This window comes from Crotalus tigris, unplaced genomic scaffold (genome assembly GCF_016545835.1).
Source record: "Crotalus tigris isolate CLP2741 ecotype Arizona unplaced genomic scaffold, ASM1654583v1 scf7180000017639.5415321, whole genome shotgun sequence".
NCBI lineage: Eukaryota > Metazoa > Chordata > Lepidosauria > Squamata > Viperidae > Crotalus > Crotalus tigris.
In genome coordinates, this window is record NW_024096532.1 from 182053 (window position 1) to 206251 (window position 24199).

General features: G+C 42.8%; 1 protein-coding gene across 3 annotated transcripts; it reads right to left on the reverse strand.

Moving 5' to 3' along the window:
- Positions 1 to 4907: 4907 nt before the first annotated feature.
- FIZ1 (FLT3 interacting zinc finger 1) lies at positions 4908 to 11347 on the reverse strand. 3 transcript variants are annotated; one of them, XM_039334932.1, is made up of 2 exons: positions 11211 to 11347; positions 4908 to 8788 (listed from the first exon to the last, which is right to left on the reverse strand). In XM_039334932.1, exon 2 carries the CDS (start codon positions 8771 to 8773, stop codon positions 7319 to 7321), a length of 1455 nt encoding a protein of 484 aa, XP_039190866.1. In that variant the 5' UTR covers positions 8774 to 8788; positions 11211 to 11347; the 3' UTR covers positions 4908 to 7318. The 3 variants fall into 3 exon arrangements, with proteins under 3 accessions (XP_039190866.1, XP_039190869.1, XP_039190867.1); XM_039334935.1 differs by having other exon boundaries at positions 11228 to 11339; XM_039334933.1 differs by having other exon boundaries at positions 4908 to 9357; positions 11211 to 11277.
- Between the last annotated feature and the right edge of the window lie 12852 nt (positions 11348 to 24199).

Here is a 24199-nt window from a genome sequence, read left to right on the forward strand (position 1 = left end):
CATCATATGACTGTGTTTTAGGATGGTTTTGCTGAAAGCCCGCATATATTTCCAAGTTTTCGGCAAAACCCCACTCATAGCAAGCTATTGGTTCGCTTATTGACTTTAGTGTTCACTCAACAACTGTGGATTTGCTTAACAATTGGGTGATTCACTTAACTACATCAAAAAAGGTCACATGACTGATCCATTTTACGACCGCCAGAAGTTATGACCATGGTGAGCAGTGACTCAAGGCAGTGACTATAGTAGCAAATCTTTGGCATTTTAATTCATTAAGGGACTAAAGCTATGAATATATTTAATAAAGAAGAAAATTATCTTATGACCATAGAGCGTTTGTGAAGACCCACTTTTTCCTTTTAGATTTTTTTTTATATATATACAGCAAAGGCAGCAAACATAGATATTCCTTATCTTCCTAACAAAAACAACCCTGTGCAGTGAGTTGGGAAAATTACAAATGGTGATCACATGACTCCAGGACACTGCAATTATTGTAAATATACACCAGTTACTAAGTGCCTGAATTTTGATCACGTGTCCAGGGGGATGCTGTGTTGATTTTAAATGCCTAAGGAGGGACTAGAACTCGTGGTCTCCTGGTTTCTAGGACAACACAGGGCCAACCTGGCTTTCTCTATCTTGCTGAAATCAAGATAGGAGATTATCTAAAATGGCCTGTACAGCTTATCTCCCAGAAGAGAAGGCGAGATGATAAATACACTACAAATACCAGGTTAGACACCAAGAATCCGTGAGCTCTAGACCTGCCTTAGCCATGAAGCCAGCAGGATGACCTTGGGCCAGTCACTTTCTTTCAGCCCTAGGAAGTAGGCAAGGACAACCCCCTTTTGAAATGTGGCCAATAAAACTGTAGAGACTTGTCTAGGCAATCATCAGGAGTCAAAACATTGTCTTGAAGGCACACACAAAGAGAGAAATCAAACTGAGATTTATTTTTGGGAGAGTCAAAAGTGTTACAGAATGACTTTGAGTATTGATTGGTTTTACCGAATTGCAGTTTACTGATTGAGCCATAAGTGGTTCAGCTTCATACATATGAAGCCGAAAATCATAATTTACAAACTATAGTAGCTGTTCCCACAGCAAATGGTGCAGATCAAAAGGTGCAACGACTTAGCATGCTAAAAGAACCTCTTTGTATCTAAGAGCACCATGATAGACAGAAGAGTGTAATGCAGGAGATTCTTTTTCTGCCTCTTTCAGTTACTTATGTTTTTCTAATGTGTATATGCTGTAAACTTCCAGAGAGATTATGCTTGTAACCAAGGTGAAGTTTGGTCCAGCTGTGAGATCAGGCACACAGCATTTGTGGGCGCCATAGTTACTGTTGCTATGGGGGGAAGCTTCAAACCACATCAATACAATCTTCAGAACATACCAAGTCAAGGTTAGCTTAATCAAATATGCCATCAGCTGTGTCTTCACAACTCATTAGGTCACAAACAAGTTTTTAGCCTTGTGGACTGTATGAATGCACCCATAGTATTTTGTTGTGTGTGCAGAGCTATATTACCGGAAGCAGCTAAAATGATTGAAAAGTTTACTTTCTCCTTCAAAATCTAATCTCTAGCCCAAGATGGAGCGTTCCTAACCTTCCAACAATCCTAACATGTAGGGTCAACGCAGGAAGTGAAAAATTAAGATGGCAGCCACAACTGCATTATTATCCATGCCATGTATATATGTCATGTAAAAAAAAAGAACAGGCTGTAATTGTGTTGTCACAGTCACTAGCTTGGTTTTTTTAAATTAACCAGTGGAACAACCTGCCTCCAGAAGTGGTGAATGCTCCAACACTGGAAGTTTTTAAGAAGAGACTGGATAGCTATTTGTCTGAAATGGTATAGGGTTTCCTGTCTGAGCAGGGGGTTGGACTAGATGACCTCCAAGGTCCCTTCCAACATTATTATTATTATTATTATTATTAATGGCCTTTTAGTAGACTTTGCATTATTGCTTTACTTTTGTTCATTGTCAATTCCAGTTAGAAAAGAGAAGAAACAGAGGAATGGAGCAACACATTTGTTAGGCATAGATAGCGCTGCATTCAATTTTTGATATTGTCGATGTCAAACCAGAGATGGCAAATTCCCCCCCCCCCTCTTAAGAGACTGCACCAGCAAGATAACAACTTTTACAAATCATAAACACTGCAGCAGATCTGAAAGCTGCTATTTTCTGGTGAAAATGTTCCAAAGAGACATTTCCTCCAAAATTGTTGACCTAATGCTATGAATGCATCAGACTTCAGCTACTATCAATTGGGGATGTTTAGTAAATCTTTTTCCAGCCTGGTGGTGTGTTGGAATTAAAATTCCCACCAATGCACTTTCAGGCTGGGAATCCTGATACAGGTAGTCCTCGACTTATGAGCACCATTCTGGGACCAGAATTTTTGTTGCTAAGCAAGATGGTTCTTAAGTGAGTTGTGCCCAATTTTATGACCTTTTTTGCCACAGTTAAGCAAATCATAGCAGTGGTTACTTATGCCATCAGTAAGTGAATCCAGCTTCCCCCATTGATTTTTTGTTGGAAGCCAGCTGGGAAAGTTACAAACGGTGATCACATGACACTGCAATTGTTGTAAATATACACCAGTTACTAAGTGCCTGAATTTTGATCATGTGTCCAGGGGGATGCTGTGTTGATTTTAAATGCGAGGACCAGTTGTGAGCTGTTTTTCAGAGCCATTGTAACTTTGAACAGTTGCTAATTTGCTTTTAATTGATAAGCATTCAATTTATGCCTGTGCATAGCTACACATCACACAAGGCTGGACTTAGGACCACAGTTGAGCCCAAAATTTCGGTTGCTAAGCAAGATGTTAAGTGAGTTCTCCCTATTTTACAACCTTTCCTGCCATAGTTGTTAAGTGAATCACTGTAGTTATTATGTCAGTAACATGATTGCTAAATCAATCTAGCTTCCTCATTGACTGGGATTGTCCGAAGGTCACAAAAGGTGATCACATGACCCCGGGATACTGCAACCAACGGCCAAGTACCTGATTTTGTAATCATGCAACCATAGGGAAGCTGCAACGGTTGTAAGTGTGAAAAACAGTCACAAGTCACTTTTTCCAGTGCTGTGGTACTTCAAATGTTCACTAAATGAATGGCTGTGTGTTGAGGACTACCTTGAATGAATTTTGTGAATCTTTGGCTTGTTCCCCTCCCTTTTATATGCAAAAGTTGTGTAATAAATGAGATGAAGGTATTACTCCTCTAGACCAGAGGTGGCAAACTATAGCCAGTTTTCCTTGTTACCTTCTGGGAGGAGGCTTTGTGGTATCTGTAGCAGAACATCCAGATTCAGCCATAGTTTCATTCCATACAGTGTTAATCTTGTGAACTCTCAAGTTTCCTCCTTCCGTTATATATTCAAGATGGGCAGTATTTAATATGTATTTGTTATGTATATGTAGGGGTGTGGGTCTGTACATATGTTGTACATAGTATGTTTAGGTGTATGTCATGTATGTGTTTCACTTTGAGAGCGGGCAACTAAATTTCATTTTTGATGTGTGCTGTTGTGCCCACAGTAAAAAAAAAAATGACAATAAAGGTTATCTTATCTAACTCTACAACCGATGGACTTCAACTCCCAGAATTCCTGAGCCAGCAAAAAAAACGCAGCTGTTGACATATGCATCTCTCCAAAGGCGACTCTTCTATTGCTTCTTCCTTGTCACAACATATCCAGTAGCTTCATATTATCATGGGAGCCTTATAAGAGAGAAGAGTCCAGGCCAGTGTTTCTCAACCTTTAAGACATGTGGACTACAAATCCTAAAATTCCCCAGTCCGCATTAAATTCATATTTCTTAAGGTTGTGGCTGAGAAATACTGGTCCAGACCTAGAGAGAGTTAGTAGTCTCTGCCGCTCTGTCAAACTGGATTGTTAGGTGTCTTCACATCATTGTTGATTCCTGGCAACTGCCTGAACTACACTAGTCCCAACCATACTCTTGGCAAGATTTTTGGAAGTGGCTTGCCCTTGCCTCCTTCTCATTCAGGCTATGAGCATGTGACTTGGCCCGAGGTTGCCCTGCTTTGCTTTGTGTGTCAACACTGCAAACGAATTTGGCTGAAGCCATTTTCCCTTCATTTTTGGTTGCCACATAATTGGGAGGAGGGTGTTTTTAACTTAGTCAAAACAATACATTGTTCTGTGGGAACCAAGGTCATTGCTGATTGCATTTTGGCGGGCTGGGATTTCTATTAGAAAGTCCTTGCAACTTATTAATTGGAGAATGTGATTTATGACATCTTGCTGGCGTGGGAAGTTCAATTTTGCAACATTGTAACCTGAGAAGGGATTTGTCTTGGGTTCACCTTTGTTCCTGCTGATACTATGTAACCAAATAAATGTTCTTTAAGGAAACTTTCTTGCCTTGAAGTTCTTTTAACTGGTCTCATCTATCGGAACCATGACATTGTGCCTGAGGTGGGACTATGATTCACAGTGTCCTGGTTTCAAACTTGGTGCCAAACTGGTGCTCCAACCTGTTTTTACTAGCAATGTTTCTGAAATATTTTTCTGTTATGGTTTTAACTCTATTTTCTCACCCTGTACGTCGGGACTGGGAGAGCCAGTTTGGTGTAGCGATTAAGGCATCAGGCTAGAAAACAAGTGATTATGTGTTCTAGTCCTGCTTTGGGCACAAAACCTGCTAGGTTATCTTGGGCGACTCACTCTCTCTGTTCAAGGGTGTATTCTAGACCATGGCTAGAGTTTAAGGTAATCTCGCAGATCATTCAAACACAAGGTGAGTTCAATGCTGTGTATAAACATGCTGTCACTTGAGCCTTATGCCCAGAATGATATTTAAACATCAAGAGAGAGAAAAAAGGTAGTTACATAAAAACTGCAAATGTTAATCCATAGATATATGATGCAGGTTTAATATAATGGTAAATTAGCAGAAATACAATACTCCCTGCCATATTGGAAAATATTTCAACCAACTAACCTAGGTGCTGGCTTCTTCTACTGCCCAGGTACTACTGATGGATATATATTTTCCTCTCACACGTGCACACAAATGGTTAATTATCTTGAAAACAAGGTTGAAGTAGATAAGCCTTCAAGCAGAGGACAGGTAAAGTAGGCCCCTTGGCCAGACAAACTGGACAGGCTTTGTTTCCAAAACATAAGCAAATACCCACATGTGCAATTATTCTTTCAATAAAACATAATACAGAAATGCCCAGGTACAAGGCTTACAGTCCACAGAAGATAAGGAACTGGAATTTGGTCAGGTACATAAGTTTATTAGATGTCCAAGGACCTAACAAGGACTTTAAAAAGAGGAAAAAAAACCCAGAAGACTCAATTGTTGGTCAGAAAACAACTCCATATTGGGATGGGTAAGGGATACTCCATCAGAATCTAGAATTTGTAGGGAATGGAGAAATTAGTTTGCCCAGCCAGGAAGTCTTATGAATGGCAGCAGACAGGCAAAAGAGTATAGACTAGAGCAAAGCCAACCCAGGGTTAGGTTTTCATGTAGGGTATAAGAACATACAACTCTTCACTATGTTCTAATTTCTTGTTTTAGAGCAGGGTGTCCAACCTCGGCAACTTTAAAATGTGTGGACTTCAATTCCCAGAATTCCCAATCAGCCATGCTAGCTGGGGAATTCTCAGAATTGAAGTCCAAATATTTTAAAAGTTACCCAGGCTATACATCCCTGGTTTAGATAATACACCTTGCTTTTTAGTTTGTTCTCTGTTGCCTATTTAAGTATTAAGAAGTAAATGTGAGCTTTCCTTGCTCCCAAGAGATCTTAAAACTTTAGCAGTTTTAAATATCATTTGGAAATTATACATAAGCCTAGGCCAACTCAAAATTTCACCCTTCTTATAGCCAACCATGAAGGAGAAATATACCAGCTCCTCAATATTACCATTAAAATGACAAATACTCTTTAAATTATTTTGTTAAACATTGTCTTCTATTAAATACCAAGTTTCTCTGCCCTGAAACTTCACACCAAAGCAAAAGCATCTGTTTGGCCTTTACACAGTTTTGAGAAAGGAATAGCAGAGGTGACCCAAATGAACATTCTTCTGGCTGATAAATGGGAGAAAACAAGTTATATTGCAAGATTAAAAATAGGAAACACAATTCACCCTCCTCAAGCAACCCCAAATTCCCTCATAAAACTATTGTTGGGAAGAAAATTTGGGCAGTATGTGCTAGAAATGCTGGTGGGAGCTGTAGGAAAAAGGAGATAAATAAAATAAATATAAAAAGTTAACATTTGGAGGGGAGGGTGGAAGAGAGAGGCTGTTAAGTTTTGTGATTTTTTTTAAATCAGTGGTGTGAATTATTTTTCAATACTTAATATCCCTTTTGTAGCATATATACCGTGAAGTAAAGGTTCTCAAATCTTCTATTAGCGGGCTCCTCTAAATCAAGTTGAACTTTTTTGGAGATTCCCAATAAATTACAATGTGTACAGTTATGTCACAAACATGTTACCCTTATTTAACCTTGGGGATAATGGTTATTATGAGGGACATAAGATTTCTCTACTTTGAGGGACAGGAAGTACATCTAACTGTAGTCCTACCAATTCAAGAACAGAATGGCAAAAGGAAAAAGTAAGAAAACTACACAAACTAAAGAATGATGCAAGTTAGATTTGTGCATATTTATCTTTTTGGCCAGTTGTGCTGCCTTTTAGTACAAGACTAAAGTGATTGGGAAATACTGAAGGGTGAAGTAGTACTCTGCCTCTTTAAATATCCAGCAAAGTTTCCTCATTCTCTGGAGAGAGAGAAAATGGCTCTGCCCCGAAGCTCTCCAGGATTATTGGCCAAAGTATTTTCAGCACTGGTTAAGCTCACCCACATAGAAGCACCTTCAGACGTTAAGACACTTAAACCAAGGGGTTTTTCCTGTCATAACTTCTTTGCATGGCTCTGAATATTCCTGTTCTGAAATCAAGAACTTTCTGGAACCGATCAGGTCAATAGGCAGGGAGATATTCCTGTCTACCCGACACACTGAAACCTTATAATTTGCCAAGCATGTGCAATGTATTCTATTAACAGTAGTGGAACATTGGTAAATAATAATAATAATAATAATATATATTTTAATCCTTTCAAGTCCTTGCCCTAAAGTACTGAACCAGGAAGGAGGGTGAGGGCAGGCAGAGTTCGGGAACATCAGGCAGAAGTCTACCTCCAAAACGGGAACATCTGTGGCTTCCACTGTGGGATGGAGGTAGAAGAATGCAGTGCTGGGGGAAATTATTCTTAGGAGAGCAGGACAGCCCTCCTAGTCAATCCCTCGGTGCAGCTTGAGATGGCGGGAAAGGTTGCTCAGGGTGATGAACCCCTTGTGGCAGACAGTGCACTTGAAAGGACGCTCACCGCTGTGCAACAGACGGTGCCTTTTCAGGTAACATTCATGCCGGAAGAACTTGCCACATTCAGTGCACTGATAGGGTTTCTCACCGGTGTGTACCAAGACGTGGCGGTCCAGATCTCGGGGACTGCGGAAGAATTTCTCACATTCGCTGCACTTGTAGAGTTTCTTGCCAGGCTGAGTGGGGACTGTCCGGAGATCCAGCTGGGGCAACAGGTGGCGTTCTAGCTCGCTGCCTGGGCCTTGTAGTGGTGCTGTGGACACAGCGTGGCTCAGCTGGTGCTCCTCCAAGGCCTGCAAGTTCACGAAGGGCTGGCCACATATGCCACAGGTGAAAGAGGGCTCGCCTCCATGGGCAGTCAGATGAGCGGTGAGGGTGTTGCTGTTGGCAAAAAATGTTCCACACTCGCACTGGTACAGTGTGTCCGGGGGGCGAGTTTCAGGAGAGTGGCAGGATGGACAGCCTCTGCTGTGCCGCTGAGTCTCCTCCTCCTGCTGCTCACCTCCTTTCAGCTGCTCTTCCACACCCTTCAGTTCCAGCATCCTCCCATCCCTCTTCTGAGCTTTCTTGGAGCAAAGCTGGCATGGTAGGGGCCTGTCCTTGGCATGAGTGAGTTTATGGCGTTCCAAGAGGGATGCAGCATTGAAGTCTCTCTCACAGTCCGGACATTTAAAGGGTTTGATGTCAGTATGAGCCAGCCAATGGCGGCGAAGTTCAGAGGCTAACTGGAAGTGCCGCCCGCAGGCCCCACAACCGAAAGGGGCAGCCCGGCCTCGGCCGGCAGCACATAGGTGTCCCAAGGGACTCTGCTCTTTGCCACAGGCCAGGCAGCGCGGGGTAGGCGCTTGAGGGGCTGTGGTGGCAGGTGATGCCCGGTGCTGGCGCTTGAGGTGGCGGCCCAAACTGCTGCGGGAGGAGAAACGGAGCTCACAGATATGACAGCAGTATGGCTTCTCCCCAGTGTGGACCACCTGGTGGTGAAGAAGTCCCGTGGAGTCCCGGAAGCCTTTGGGGCACATGGTGCAGCGGTAGGGGCGCTCCCCCGTGTGGCTCCGGATGTGGTTCACCAAGTTGAAAGAATGCTTGAAGCTCTTGACACAGTGAGGGCACTGGAAAGGCTTCAGTTCAGTGTGTCGGGCAAAATGGCGGCGCAGGTCCGAACGATAGCGGAAGCTCTTGTCACATTCAGAGCAATGGAAGGGGGCTCGGGGGCCTGCGCCATTGACCATCAAGAGTGAGGGGTCGTCCTCAGTATCTGAGTAGAGAACGGCGCATTCTTCCTCAGTTCCAGGGGCCATCCGAACACCTCCTGGAGCTTCCTGGGAATGTTGGCCCTCTGGCCATGCTTCACCATGGCTCTCCATCTACCCAATGTACTTCTAGAGAGCAGTAAGAAGAGAATTAGAGCTGAAGGGTTCTCAGGCTGTTGAGTTCAAATCCCCAATAAGGACAGCCCCCTCTTCCCAGTGTACAGGTAGCCCTCGACCTATTATCGCAATTGGGAACAAAATTTTGGTTGTAAGTCATTCCTGTCATAAGTCAACACATCTGTGGGACTGAAGCTTTTTTTACTGATTTTGTAGTGGTTGTTAATCCATTCTCACAAATGTGATTTTTTTTTGCCAGAAACTGCTGCAAATCACAGTTGCATGACTTCAGGACATTGCAGCCAATTTTAAATGTGAACCAGTTGCCAAGATTGGAAATGTTGCCATGTGATCTGGGGGGGGGGAGGATTTTATGATGGCCAGTGGTGCTTTACAGGCTGTAAGGCATCCTTTCTAAAGTCATCATAATTAAAACAATTGGTCTTCCGGACCATTAAACAACTTTTTAAAAGTATCTGCATAAAAAACAACTTCAGGGAATTCATTGAAAAGCCCAGGAAAATATTGTAGAAAGCTCTGCATATGGAATTGTTGGGTTAATCCGAGAGTTCCTTCTCATGCTGCAATGTGTAATAATTCAGGATGGTTTAATTAAGGTTAAGGCAGAAGTTAATGCTTTTATTTTCAAACAATGGAAACAAATCAACAGTTTTTGGAAACATCTCAATTCTTGTCAATGCCATTAGATTTCCTGCACTAGCAGATAGTATTAAACATAGATGTAGGAAATCTCCAGGATTTATTTGTTCCTGACTATGGTAGATGAGTTGATTCAGGAAATTCTTGGTATATTCTACAGAAGCAGGACAATAGAGAGATGTGATATAGGAGAAAAGGTTATCAGGTTTCAATTCCTCACTTTCTTGAATGGAATTAAGGGTTCTAGTCTTTTGGGCACCCACAACATTGTTCAGATTTGTTCTTACGAGACTGAAGCAGGAAGCAAATCCCTGAAAGTGCCCAGAGGTTCTTATGCTATTCAGCTAACTGTTTCTCATCTTATACCAAGCAGCTCTTTTTCTTTCAAAAGTTGAAGCCTGAAGTCCTATTTCCTATTCAGGATATTCACCTTTACACCAACCACAATCTTCTCTAACAGATGCACAAGAAAAAAGAGAATAATGTATGAAGTGCAATCTTTGCTGTCTTCCAGTTATGTAAATTGAAGGAGGGGAAAAATAACTGAAAGGGGACAAAAATTTTGAATAGCATCTAAATAAATATGCACACGAAGTATTAATTTTGCCTAAACATTCTTTCTTTAGCAGCCTGTTGAGGTGGCAATCTGCTCCTTTTCCAAGCTGAAGCAATAGAAAAAATATTTGAGAAAAGAACAAAGTCAGACCATTTATGCCTTTTTTTTTTTTGAGAATTCAAATTCTCAGTCTCCCTTTGGAACTTTGGCACTTCACCGTTGCTGCTTATGCTTATGCCAATGGCTCTCAACCTTAGTAAGATGTGTGGACTTCAACTCCCAGAAATTCTTGCCTGTGTGAACTTCAACTCCACTAAATCCCCATGTCTGGGATTTGAAGTCCACACATCTTCAAGCTGCCAAGGCTGAGAAACTCTGGTGAATGCTTTTTTTGTCATTAACGGGGGGGGGGGGGGAGATTGAGCTAGTTTTAAACCAATGATGGCCTAGAAACCAGGAGAAACATGAAAAACTAGCTGGGTTACTTTGGGCCAGTTCCCTCCTGTCTCTCAGCCCAAGCCACCTCACAAGGTTGTTGTTATGAGGAAAACAGGTGGAGGAAGACTGTTTAGGTACATTCCTCACCTTGAATTGTATGGGCAAGATAAAAATCTTTTTTAAAAAATACAAACCAACTTCCGGGATCGTGACCACCCATACCTCTATCCAAAGAAATTCATCCCCTTTTCTTATTGACTCCAAACAAAAGGACCCTCCGAGTCCTTCGTCTAAGCTGAAAATGCCGAAAAGAGTTTTTGGACCATCCCTGTCCCCATTAAAAGCCCTCCAGATCTCCTGGGCTGCCGTTCGACTAACCTCCAGCTAACCTGGCCAGCTCTGGATTTCCCAGCCGGTTGAAGTCCAACTTTTGTTTAGACTCGGAACAGAATTGGGGGTGGGGAGGAGATATTGATGGATCTTAACCCAGTTTCTATAAACCAGGATCTCCTTGCTGTTCCCTACAGTGCTTTGGGAATAGAAGTAGCTTGCAGGGATCGTAGTCTCTCGCACAGGCACTTTTGGGGAACCCGGAATCCGGGCTCGAGGCGTTATGAGTCTGTAAACTCTCTCCCTAACTCCTCCCCCCCCCCCAGCAACCCAGGCGCCTGCCTTCCCCTTCCCCTTGCTATTCGCCCCCTGCCCGATAGGCTAACTAGAGGCGTGGGATCTGTCCGTTCAATCCCCCCCCCCCCCGTTGCCAACGTCTACAGTACTCACAACTTATCGGCGCCTACATTTTAGTGAAGGGCAGATCCTTCGACGGACGGCGACAGGGAGGCGAACGTCTCCCCCCCCCCCGAGAAACTAGTCAAGGGGTCGCCGTGAGGAAGCGTTGACCTCTGGCGACAGTCGCTCCCCCCACCCTCCATCCAACCCCGATGGAAGTTAACAGGATGCTCCACCCCCGCTCCGCCCCCATCTTTTCTGTGGGCAAGAAGAAGAGGGAGGTGCAGAAGCGGGATGTTACTTGTGGGCAGGTGAATGGAGGGTTCGTTGCGACGCCATTTTTGATTCGGGCTACTTCTTCAGGACGCAAAACCCTGGTTACTAATGCGACGGCAGAGGAAAGGTGGGCCTAGCTTGGGGAGGCAATAAAGAGCTGCAGTGGCCATAACTCCGAGAAAACGGTTGTGATTTGGATGGCAAGGACCGGAAAAGAATGTGAGGTTCCATGTTTAGTACTGGCATTCAAAAAGTCGGAAAAGCCACTATGCCTTCTTTGGGCAACAAGCAACACGGGGAGGCATCCTCTTTGTCGTTGTTAGGACAGGCTCCTCCCCTATAGTAATAAGAATGCTTGAGCTGCCATGTTTGGTGTGGGCAAAGAAGGTTACAGGGCCGATTGTGGGATTTAAGGAGGCGCCAATTTTTCATAACCCTAATTTTTACTGATGTAGAGGGGGAGGTGAGAGAAGGGATGCTTCTCTTACTGTATGTTAATTAGAAAAATATATTTTCTGCAAGCAAAAAAAGTAGAAATCTCCTGTATTCCAATGAGAGAATGGAATATAGAGGCCTATAGAAGTATTAGGTGATGGACTTTTTTTTTTTTCAAATGTTTATCCTCAGCTTATGTTATGCTATCTGATATTGCACTCTGTGACACAGGTGTAAAGGACAAAGGAGCCATGCTATGTGAAAATTAAATGGGAGCCTGAAATGGTGTGGGTGTTGTTAGAAGTAAAGTCTTCATCCTGGTTCATCCAAGCCAGGAATAAATAAGCAAACATGGTGACTGCTTTGGGAAGAAGGTTACAGTTTATTGCATAAAGATGGTCTTCAGGAAAGTACAGAGGAGAAAAGAAGAGAGAGATTGAGCACATGGGCAGTAGGTTTTATACCCCCCCCTAGCCTTTTGTTTGGAAGTTTCCTGTTCCTGTGGCATGAACCTTGAGGCTGTTTCTGAGTGTTTGTCTCGGTCTTGATATCTGTGGCTTAATTCTATTATCATATCCTGCTTCCCAGGTGATGGGGCTGATTCCTAGAGTTTGGGTGGGGTATGCAGATCTTCTCTTTTGTCTTCTTGATTGCTCTGGCTTCAACTTTCTGATGGTTTTACATCTGCATTTGTATGGGCCTAGCTCTTGCTTGGAGCAGAGAGATAGATTTGGGGCCAGGTTTGGTTTTAAAAAGTCCTTTCGAGGAAAAATATATTTTTCTGCCCTTTTTACTATTTCCTTCTCTGGGCTAACTTCCCTCAATCCCCGCTTTGTGCCTTAAGTGTGTAAATTTATGACACACTTATTGGCACAACATTAAAATTGATCTGGTCAGGGAGACTTGGTAGGCAAGCTTTTAAACTGTTAAGCAAAATAATAATAATAATAAGACATTAATGGAGGCAGCAGAAAAAGATCCCTTTAGTGGCTCCCAAAAGGGGAGCTTGCACCCATAAAGTTCTAAAAGGCAGGGCAAAATTTTGTTAGGTGGAAAAGAAATTTATAGTGTCCAATATTCTGTGCCAATCATTTTCAAATGTTGGATATCACCTTTAACTTTCAGTCAGGTTTGTATACCTCCCAAAATTCTTCACAGCCATGGTTTTCCTTAATACATGACCACTGGCTGCCCAATTTCAAGGGTTGTTTCCTGCCTTAGCTCTTAATTCAGTGCATCCAGGTTTGTAATGCTCAATTGAGGTTAGCCAGTATGCCAGGCTATTAAATTGTCTTTAAATTGCACATACTGAGCTCTAGAAATCCCAATCTGGGCTCACCAGTGCAAGATATTCAGGGCTGAAGTTTGGGATTTTTCCTGTTGCTTCCTTAGTCAGGGCATATAAATTGCAAATCACCTGAGGGGGCCTAGTTCCCTCCCCCTTGTTATCTGTTGGAAGTTGATCCCAAGCTTTGGTGCAATAGAGCAAAAATCAGCCTGAGGAACTTTACTAAAGGTAGGTGGAGGGGATAGACTCAAGTATGATTCTGAATGGTGTGTGTGTGTGCACTTTTACAAAATAGTCAACACAAACATTCTGGATAAATTTTCCCTCCCACCAGATAGAAGTCCAAGGTGTTCAGTACTTGTTCTGCCACCTATTCCTAAATGCCATCTCTCCATTAATACATTCAACTGGCTTGTTACAATACAAATGGGGCAAGAAAGAAAAGTTTACAATGAGTTTCCACCCTCCCCCCACAGTCTTAATTTTCTCTTCTGAGGCTTCATATGGCAGCAAGAATCCTTCCTTCTACAGCTCTCACAGGCATCTGGGGAAATGGTAGGACTTGGGAAGATGTTCAACTTAGATTGCATGGTGGCTTTTTAGTGGATGGCTGGATTCAAAACTCAATTCCATGGCTCAAATGGATGGAGGCAGCATCTGGGTCTGTGTGTTCTGCTTCCAAAGGCTTGGGAGAGGGTTTCAGGGCTGAAAGATACAAGAACAAGGTCTCTCCCCCCCCCCCCCATTTCTGGGTGGACTCTCCCAGGAGAGGCAGACAAAAGGTATGGAGAACAAAGGGCAGGAAAAAAAATTGGAAGGGGGGTAGCTTGCAGACAGTTTGAGAATGCTGAAAACTCCAAATTTTAAAAGCCTAATATTTTAATATGTGCAACTTGCCAAGGGCAGGAGAATCTGCCTTTAACATTTATTCTAAAATAGATAACATTATTTTCGAGATTGGAAAATGCTTATGTTTCAGAAAGCTTCATAGTAGTTTCACCAGTAAGTGATAGGATAAGAAAAGTAACTTTAAAAAATTATTTCCCCACACAAGCAGACTTGAGTTTCAAAAGGCTCTTGTAGATAGACACACATTTTTCAGGAAAAGGATAGATAAAACACATACAGTAAATGCAAGTGAAACTTTTCCAACAGATAAACTTAAAACAATCCCTCCTGGTAACTTAAGGCTGTTCTTGAGAGTACACAGAGAGAAAGAGGAAAACAAACAAACAAACACATTTTTTTTTCTTCACTCTGTTTGTTGGCCAGACAAACAGAGTGAGGTATTTCCTTTTTGTGGCTTATTTTAAGCAGAATTTCTAGCAGACTTTAAAATTCTTTTTCCTTTGGATTTGAAACAGTTAACAGTCACATTTACCTCTCATGCACAGACTGACAAACATATATACACAAAGACAAGAGAACAGAAGTCTTAGTTTTACACATCCTAGTCATTCCCACCATAAATTTCAGATAACTCAAGTTAGGGAAGGCACATATTTTAAACATACCACGTGGTTGCATAGAGAAAGAGAGAGAGAGAGAGAGAGAGAGAGAGAGAGAGAGAGAGAGAATCACTATTTCTTATTTTCCCTTTTAAGTACCTTTATTTAGCCAAATTGGTTTCCCAGCAAGGCCCTAAGCAAAGTCTATTTTTTTTTTCATATAGTTTCTTTACCTACCTCTTTTCCATTCCGGCCTGGACAGGAAGCTGATTCCTGTCCCAGGCTATGAGCAAGCTTTCAACTGGGAAACCTACCTCAGCCCTTGAATTGGAATCTCCCATTCTTATATGATGGGATTTCCCCTTGACGCTAAAGAGCACTACACAGTCAAAGCCTCCTTTTGAGACTTCTTTCTTCCACCACGATTCTTTGTGAGTCCGGTAAAAATGGGACTCATGGAGCACTCTGGATCCCTCACAGAGTTCGTGGGACAGCTCCTCTGAGGGATCCTGCCACGTTTTCAGACCAAAAAGGGGTCTGCAGAGACACTTCCGGTTTCCTCGTTAGAAGGTACGGGCTACTCTTCGACCGGCCGGCTTCACACCACTGTTTACGGACGCCTCTAATGTCCGTGGGCACCTCCACTTGCTCTCGGAGGTAAGTGGCCGCTCCCTTCTTGAGGCTTAATTTCCTAACTTTGCTTTGCTTACAGGGCCTTACCAGCTAGTTGCCCAAATCCAATTCTTTCATTCACTCATTCCATTTCATTTTCACACAGTCTCTCCCTTTTCCCTAACAAAAGGTTCTGTGCTCTGGCCAACCCCCATGCTGTCCAGGTTCTGCCAATTAAACAGATCCTTTCTGCGGCTAGGAAAGACCAGAAGCAGCAAAATCCAACTGATTGGGGAAAAAAAAGTCTTCTGACTCACCCAAACAGAAATACACACACTTTCTTTGTTCCCCTGGACTTTAAACTTAAAATTTAGAGGTACTCACCTTCACCTTCTTTCCAAAGCAGCCCTTGAGCTCAAACTCTCAAAACTCCCTTTACTACCCTAGTTCCACATGGGCAAGGCCTGGGAAACCCATCCACAGACACAAGGGGGTCTGCTGCCAGCAAGATGGGGCTTACCAGTCTCAGTCCATTGGAGAGGTTAGCTTGGAGTCCCATCTGGGGTGCCAAATTGATAGAAGTAAAGTCTTCATCCTGGTTCATCCAAGCCGGGAATAAATAAGCAAACATGGTGACTGCTTTGGGAAGAAGGTTACAGTTTATTGCAGAAAGATGGTCTTCAGGAAAGTACAGAGGAGAAAAGAAGAGAGAGATTGAGCACATGGGCAGTAGGTTTTATACCCCCCCCCCCTAGCCTTTTGTTTGGAAGTTTCCTGTTCCTGTGGCATGAACCTTGAGGCTGTTTCTGAGTGTTTGTCTAGGTCTTGATATCTGTGGCTTAATTCTATTATCATATCCTGCTTCCCAGGTGATAGGGCTGATTCCTAGAGTTTGGGTGGGGTGTGCAGATCTTTTCTTTTGTCTTCTTGATTGCTCTGGCTTCAACTTTCTGATGGTTTTACATTTGCATTTGTATGGGCCTAGCTCTTGCTTGGGGCAGAGAGATAGATTTGGGGCCAGGTTTGGTTTTAAAAAGTCCTTTCGAGGAAAAATATATTTTTCTGCCCTTTTTAATATTTCCTTCTCTGGGCTAACTTCCCTCAGTGTAAAAACATATATGATCAGGTAGGAGTGATTTTTAATTGATTGCTTTACTGGTATAAAAGTAAAGTTCCTATTTATTTTCAATGACTGCTAAATCAACCTTTGAGACAGATCACTGGCAGAATTCTTGAAATTTGAAGAGAATGGTGAAAATTTATGATCATTAGATACACCTTCTGACAGGGCATTTCAGCATGTTACAGTGACCATGTGTCCTTTATTTCATAAAGCTGAAATATGCATTTTTGTAAGGGTTTTTTTTTTTGCTTTGCTCTTGAATTTTCCTTTGTAAAGCAAAGTTATAAACAATTACCTTTTAAATCCTTATGAATCTCCTTCATATTTGTCCCTTTACACATTTGTCCTTTATTTTTTTAAGAAAATATGTGCATATGGCTCTATGTTGATGTGAATTGAGACAGTTGCCAGGGGTGACTATCACAGAACTAGATTAGTTTTACAACTTGCTTCAGAACCCCTTCCTTCCTCTGGCACTCCAACTTGCTCATTTAGTGGGCAAAGATAAGATTACAGAATCCCTTCCTTGTTGGACATCTAGAACATTTGAGTTCCGGAACACATACTTTCCCAGAGCAAGTAGAAACCTTGGGACCTCACAGTAACATGACTAGAAAATACAATTCCCTAAAGCATGCAAAGCAGTGCAATATGCAACTCTGAACCTGTTGCTGCCATCTATTAAAGGATGTTGTGTCAATAGCATGAACACAGTACCCTAAAACAATTCCAAAAGTTTCTGTTGCACCAGTTAGCAGACAACACTTGTGGTGAGGGAAGGCTGCTTAACAACCATTTGCACCCTTGGCAATGTGAAGTACTGATAGCTGGACAAGCATATCAAAAATACTTGTTCCAGGTGTGCATCTAGGCCAGAGGTAGGCAATCCAAAAAACTCAAAGAGCCACTTGGACCCATTTCTCACTGAAAACAAAACACTGGGAGCCGCAAAACCCTTTTGATATCTAAAATGAAGATAACACTGCATATATCCTTTTTTGCCTTTATTATAGGTATATGTATATGTGTGTGTGTGTCTGTGTGTGTGTGTGTGTGTATTTTCTGAAGTTTTCGCGGGTGTTTGTATGTAGGTCTTTGGTTATTCGGGTTTTCTCCCGCGTCAAATTGGAAGTGTCTTGGCGATGTTTCGACGAAATCTCATTCGTCATCTTCAGGCTGGTGTTTTCGGCTTCGTGCTTCTAGGAGCAATGTGTGATCGTAGCTGTTTCTTCCTTTTAACTGTCAGTGGGGGTATGAGCTGATTGGATGAGAGCTTCACTGTGTTCTGATTGGATGGAGGTGTGTTGTGATTGGTTAGGAGCTTGACTGTGCTCTGATTGGATGGGGGGTTGGCTGTGCTTTGATTGGATGGGGGGTTGGCTGTGATCTGATTGGTTGGGGGAGTGTTCTCCTTGGGTGGGGGCTTTGTTGTGCTCAGGTTAGTCTGAGTTGCATGGGGATGTGAGATGGTGAGCTGCATTGCTATTGTTTGGCTTCACGTTTGTGGTCGTGCCTCATCTTCATGGTGGGTGTCAGTTTGCTTCATGTATGGATTGGAAGGTTTAAAGTGACTAATGATGCAGCTGTGGTCTGCATCATTATTTTGGTTTATTTGTATTTGTGTCCGTTATAGATGAAGTATGTGTTGGATAGGCAGTGGTTGGTCAGATCTAGGATGTGTTTGGGGGGATTATATTTGTTTTGGATAGCTGTCAAAGCCGTCCTCCCTTACATAAAAGGCACCACAGACAGAATCAGTAAGATCCTCCACAAATACAACATTAAGACAGCATTCTGCACAAACAGAAAAATATCCACCATCCTAAGAAACCCTAAAGATAAAATTGAATTTGAAAATCAAGGAGTATACGAAATCCTATGCACCACTTGCCCCACCACATACATTGGACAAACCAACAGAAGGATAAGTGCACGCATTGAAGAACATAAGAACTCAGTCAAAAAAGAGGAACCAACATCTTCCCTGGTCCAACACCTTAAAGCCACAGGACATGAAATTGACTTTAAAAATACCAGAACCATTGCCAAAACCCAAATTCTGGCTCAGATATGTAGACGACACCTTCATAATCTGGCCACATGGGAAAGAAAAACTGGACAACTTCCTCACACACCTCAACAGCCTACACCCCAAAATACAGTTTACCATGGAAACAGAAACTAACAACCAACTTCCCTTCCCTGGATGTCTTAGTCTACAAGAAATCCAATGGCTCCCTAGGACACACCATCTACCAGAAGAAAACACACACAAACCGCTATCTGCACGCTCTCTCACACCACCACCCAGCACAGATCAACTCTGTAGCCAAGACACTCATCTCCAGAACAAAACGCTTAGCTGACGAACAACACCTAAAACCCGAACTACACACTATCACCAATGTACTAACATCCAATGGATTCCATAGAAATAAGATTACAAACCTAATCCAAAAAGAAACCCCCACTAAAATCCAAGACAAAGAACAAGAAAACGGCAAAGCCCTCCTCCCATACATAAAAGGTACCACAGACAGAATCAGTAAGATCCTCCATAAACACAACATCAAAACAGCATTCTGCACAAACAGAAAAATATCCACCATCCTTAGAAACCCCAAAGATAAAATTGAATTAGAAAATCAAGGAGTATACGAAATCCCATGCACCACTTGTCCCACCACATACATTGGACAAACCCACAGAAGAATAAGTGCACGCATTGAAGAACATAAGAACTCAGTCAAAAAAGAGGAACCAACATCTTCCCTGGTCCAACACCTTAAAGCCACAGGACATGAAAGTGACTTTAAAAATACCAGAACCATTGCCAAAAGTGAACATTTTAATAACAGAATAATCAGAGAAGCCATCGAGATAGAAAAACGCCCACACAGCATGAACAAGCGAGATGATACCTCCCGCCTACCAGCCATTTGGAAACCCGCCCTCATTGACAAACGACTCCCTAACACAAAAAATGATACCAGACCCACACTCACAAAAACCACACAGGATGTCACCACCAAACATCCACGCCAAAAACAAACCCAAAGCCACACTGACTATGAGGCACGACCACAAACCAGAAGCCAGACCACAGCTGCATCATTAGCCACTTTAAACCCCTCCAATCCATACATGAAGCAAACTGACACCCTCAATGAAGAGGAGACACGACCACGAACGCGAAGCCAGAAAATAGCAAGGCAGCCCAAAATCTTAAACCCCTCTGCAACTCAGACTAACCTGAGCACAACCAACCAGAACACTCCCCCAGCCAATCAGAGCACAGCCAAGCCCCTAACCATTCAGAACACACCTCCACCCAATCAGAACACAGCCAAGCTCCCACCCAATCAGTTCATACCCCACTGGCAGTTAAAAGGAATAAACAGCTAAGACCACACATTGCTGCTCAAAGCACGAAGCTGAAAGCACCAGCCTGAAGATGACGAATGGGACTTCGTCGAAACGTCGCCAAGACACTTCCAATTTTACGTGGGAGAAAACCCGAACAACCAAAGACCTACATACAAACACCCGTGAAAACCTCAGAAAACATACATATATATGTATATATATATATATATATATATATATATATATATATATATATATATATATACACACACACACACACACATACATACACATACACACATGTATATGTGTGTATGTATATGTATGTATGTATGTATGTATTTGTATTTGTATATGTGTATATATATATGTATATGTATATGTATATGTTTATGTATATAAATAGAATGAATAAAGCGCGTTCACCAGGAGAGTTTAAAGTTAAAATACTTTAATTAAAGTATTTTACTATATTAAAAGGTTGCCAAGCTTTCGTTGGGAAAACTCCCCAACATCTTCAGGGCTGAGAGATCGTTTCTAATAAGGTGGTTTAAACGGGTTCCATAGACGTCTGCGCGTGGCTCCTAGACCGTGCTAGCGTTCCCCGCTGAACAGCTGATAGGAGGGAGGGGGAATCGGAGTAAAGATTTCTTCCGTCGTTCTCTCGAGCACTTTTGTTCACATCTCCACCGTCGATCTCAGGGGGTATTGTTAACACTATGTTCCGCCCTCTCCTGGCAGCACTGGCTCTCGTTGCAGCGGGGGATTTAGTTCGATGTCATTGTGTATCCTACCATGGAGGCGGGGCTTCATCGGCTGCAATTTAACATCTTTTCTCTGCTGCGTGCTCCCGTATTTATCTTCGCTCACATGTACAAGCATCAACTGGATATGGTATTTTTCAGTGTTTGAATCATCCTCCTCCGTCATGGTGTCCTCCATGCTCATCTTCCCTCGTAGGTCAATATTCAAGTTAAATCCCCCCCGTTTCTGTGAGTAAAAGTCTGATGGTATTTGGGCAGACTCCCCGCTCGTGTAACTTTCCCTTTCATCAAGCGAATGGGTCGTCATCACATGTTTTTTCTCCCCTCTCTGTATGAGATATTCACCTTTATTATTATGGGTAGTGCTAAATTTAGTGGTTTTATCCTCAAATTTCTTAAGCACTCCAATGTCATTATTGTTGTTTTCTCCAATCAAAGGGGTTGTGGGTTCCCCTTGATGTTGTTGAGAGGTGTCTGGGTAGTCTATATCAGACCGTTCCTGGTAGGGAGGAGGTGTAGCTCCTGGTTTAGAATGTTGTGGATGTTGATTGTAAGTTTTGTGATATAAAGGATGATGGTTTGAATTCCATTTTCGTAGCGCTTGTTGCGCTGGGTGCAAGTCAATGTGACGATTGATTGAGTTGTTATTTGAGAACCAGGCTTCTTTTAGCAGCCGACCTCCCTTCATGGCATCACTGGCTACGATAAGGGTGTTATCGAAGTCAAACTGATGGCCTTGTTGTGCCATATGCATCCAAAGTTGTGAGTGTGATTCGCCTCATTTTATGGCCAGTTTGTGTTCGTGGAGGCGAGTTTTCAAACGTTTGGCCGTTTCTCCCACAGTTTTTGCAGTTGATCTTATAAACAATAGCAGATTTCTCCATGGTAGCTAGGGGGTCCTTTGGACGCATAATTTTAGATCCTAGGATTTGGTTAGGTTTGTGAGCCACTTCTATACCATGGGGTGCTAATAGTCTGTCTGTGGCCTCTGAGATGTTACTTATGTATGGGAGGGAGATGCATGTTTTTTGTAGGGGGGAATCCCTTCTTCGTTGGATGGTCTGGTGCTGGAAAGTTATACAATGTCGTTTGATAAATTTTAATGGATAACCATTATATATGCACATACGGAAGAGGTGTCTCCTCTCTTCTTTCTTATATTCATCCGTGCTGCAGTGGGAGTCAACGCGTTTAACGTTTTAATGCAGCTGATTTTATGGATGATTACTCTGGTAATGGAGGATTCTATCCGTGTGGGTTGGTTTACGGAATACCTTCGTATGTAGGTATCCATCTGGTTGACGGTGGATGGAAACATCTAAGAAGGCAAGAGAATTATGTCTTTCTTCCTCTACAGTAAACTTTATGTCAGAGTAGATGGAATTTAATATTCCCATAAATGTAATTACATGTTGTCTTTTGACAATAGCAAATGTATCGTCCACGTATCGAACCCAAAATTTGGGTTGGTATAAAGTCATAGCCTTATGTTCAAGCTGTTGAAGGACTACCTCAGCAATAATACTGGAGATGGGGGAGCCCATCGGGGTTCCTTTTATCTGTTCATAGATGGTACCTTGGAATGTGAAATAAGTCTGGAGACATATTTCTATCAATTTCACGATGTCTTCCGTCTGAAGAGAATCTTGGTGATGACCTTATCCCATAGATGTCAAACATTCTTTCAGGACAGAGATGGCTAAGTCCTGGGGAATGGAGGTGAAGAGAGAGGTGACGTCGAACGACACCATCATCTCATCATCCTCCACCCTAAGGGTCTTAATTCTAGTTAAAAATTCTTCTGCAGATCTGACCATGGTGTTATTGCCATCTACGAGGTGGTTGATGCGGGTACTAAGCCATTTAGCTAGTCCTGAGATGGGGGTGCCCCTGAATGATATAATAGGGTGAAGGGGGGTACCTTCCTTGTGGATCTTTGATAGACCGTAAAAACGGGCAAGGGCCGTGTCACAGGGACGTATCCTCTTTAGGGTGTCATCTCCGATCTTCTTACAATGCTTAAAGTTGTCTAGCAGTTTGTTGATTTTATTTTTGAGCGTTATTGAGGGGTCTTTTTTAATTACTCTATAGGCCAACTTATGATTCAAGAGTTCAAGTGCTTTAGCTGTATACATTGTTCTATCCATAATGACAGTCACCCTACCTTTGTCTGCGGGAAGTATGACAATAGTATTATCTCTTTTAAGCTGTGTAAGAGCTTCAGTTTCTTCTCTAGATAGGGTGTAATGGTACCTGTGGTGAGTAAGTAGCCCTGTGATCTGTTGTCTAATGGAATTTCTGGTGTCTTCATCTGTCCCCATATGATGCATAGCAGGTTCCAGTGCAGATACAAAATCTAAAGGGTAGACATCCATAAGGTTATGATTAGTATCACGTTGTAGTAGGGTGAGTTGTGGGTTGGTCAGAAGTTTGGAAGAGAGGTTACAAACCACTCTGTTGATAAAATTACTATATTGGGATTTATGTATAGCATCCATCTTACATTGGAAGTGTGCTGTTGTTTCTTGGTTCGTTTTTCTAGCTATCATTTGGATGTGATGACTCAGTGCTTGGAAGTGGTGTTCTGATAAAGTCGAGTTACAACATCTTTGAAGTTCAAGAGCCCATTTTTTTCAAATTTTCTACACGCCTGTGCTGGTCGTTAATAAGGGCTTTAACCGTCTGGCGTTGAAACCGATGGAGGGCTTGTATGCATTCATTTGTATCAATAACGGGTTTCCTTCTTAACATCTTAGGTGGGAGATGTATGTATGTCTTTGGTTATTTGGGTTTTCTTCCACGTAAAATTGGAAGTGTCTTGGCGACGTTTCGACGAACTCTTGTTTGTCATCTTCAGGCTGGTGCTTTCAGCTTCGTGCTCCTAGAAGCAATGCCTGAAGATGACGAATGAGACTTCGTCGAAACGTCACCAAGACACTTCTGATTTTACGTGGGAGAAAACCCGAATAACCAAAGACCTACATACAAACACCCGCAAAAACCTCAGAAAACAAATATATATGTATACACACACACACAGACACACACACACACACACACACACACACACATACACGATATAAACCAGTTGTTTATTGCTAAAAAGATATTTAAAAACAATAAAAACAACTAATTACAATGTTAAAAGAAACAACTTAGCTTTCGCTGGTCCCCTGCCAGCATCCTCAGAGTAAAGCTTAGGGGGTGGGGAGATTCTTTTTATACACCTTGCTGGCCTAACTGCTTACTCATTGTCTGTGTGATAGGGCCATTCTTCCTGGCTAATCTTAATTGCCTTGGTTGTCCCGTCTTCTCTTTTTTGCACTCCAATTCCATACCTTTCCCTTCTCTCATCCTTGTCAATTTCCTCCTTCCCAGCACCATTGCTGCCGGTGTGCTCTCTAACCGCTCCCTCTTCCTCATTCCAGGCTGTGCATTCAGATCCAGTGTTCCAAAAGGCTTGCCATCAGCGCTCCCTTCCTTTCTAGCCCGTTGCTCTACATCAGTGGTTCTCAACCTTTTTATATGGCGACCCTGGTCATAAGGACGTGCCGCGCATGCGCGGGGCCACCCCCATGTGCGGTGCGCATGCGCAGGGGGCACCCCCACGCACGGCATGCATGCGGGGGGCCACCCCCCCATGCGTGGTGCGCATGCGGGGGGCACCCCCATGCGCAGCGCGCATGCACGCGGGGCACCCCATGTGCAGCGCGCATGCACGTGGGGCA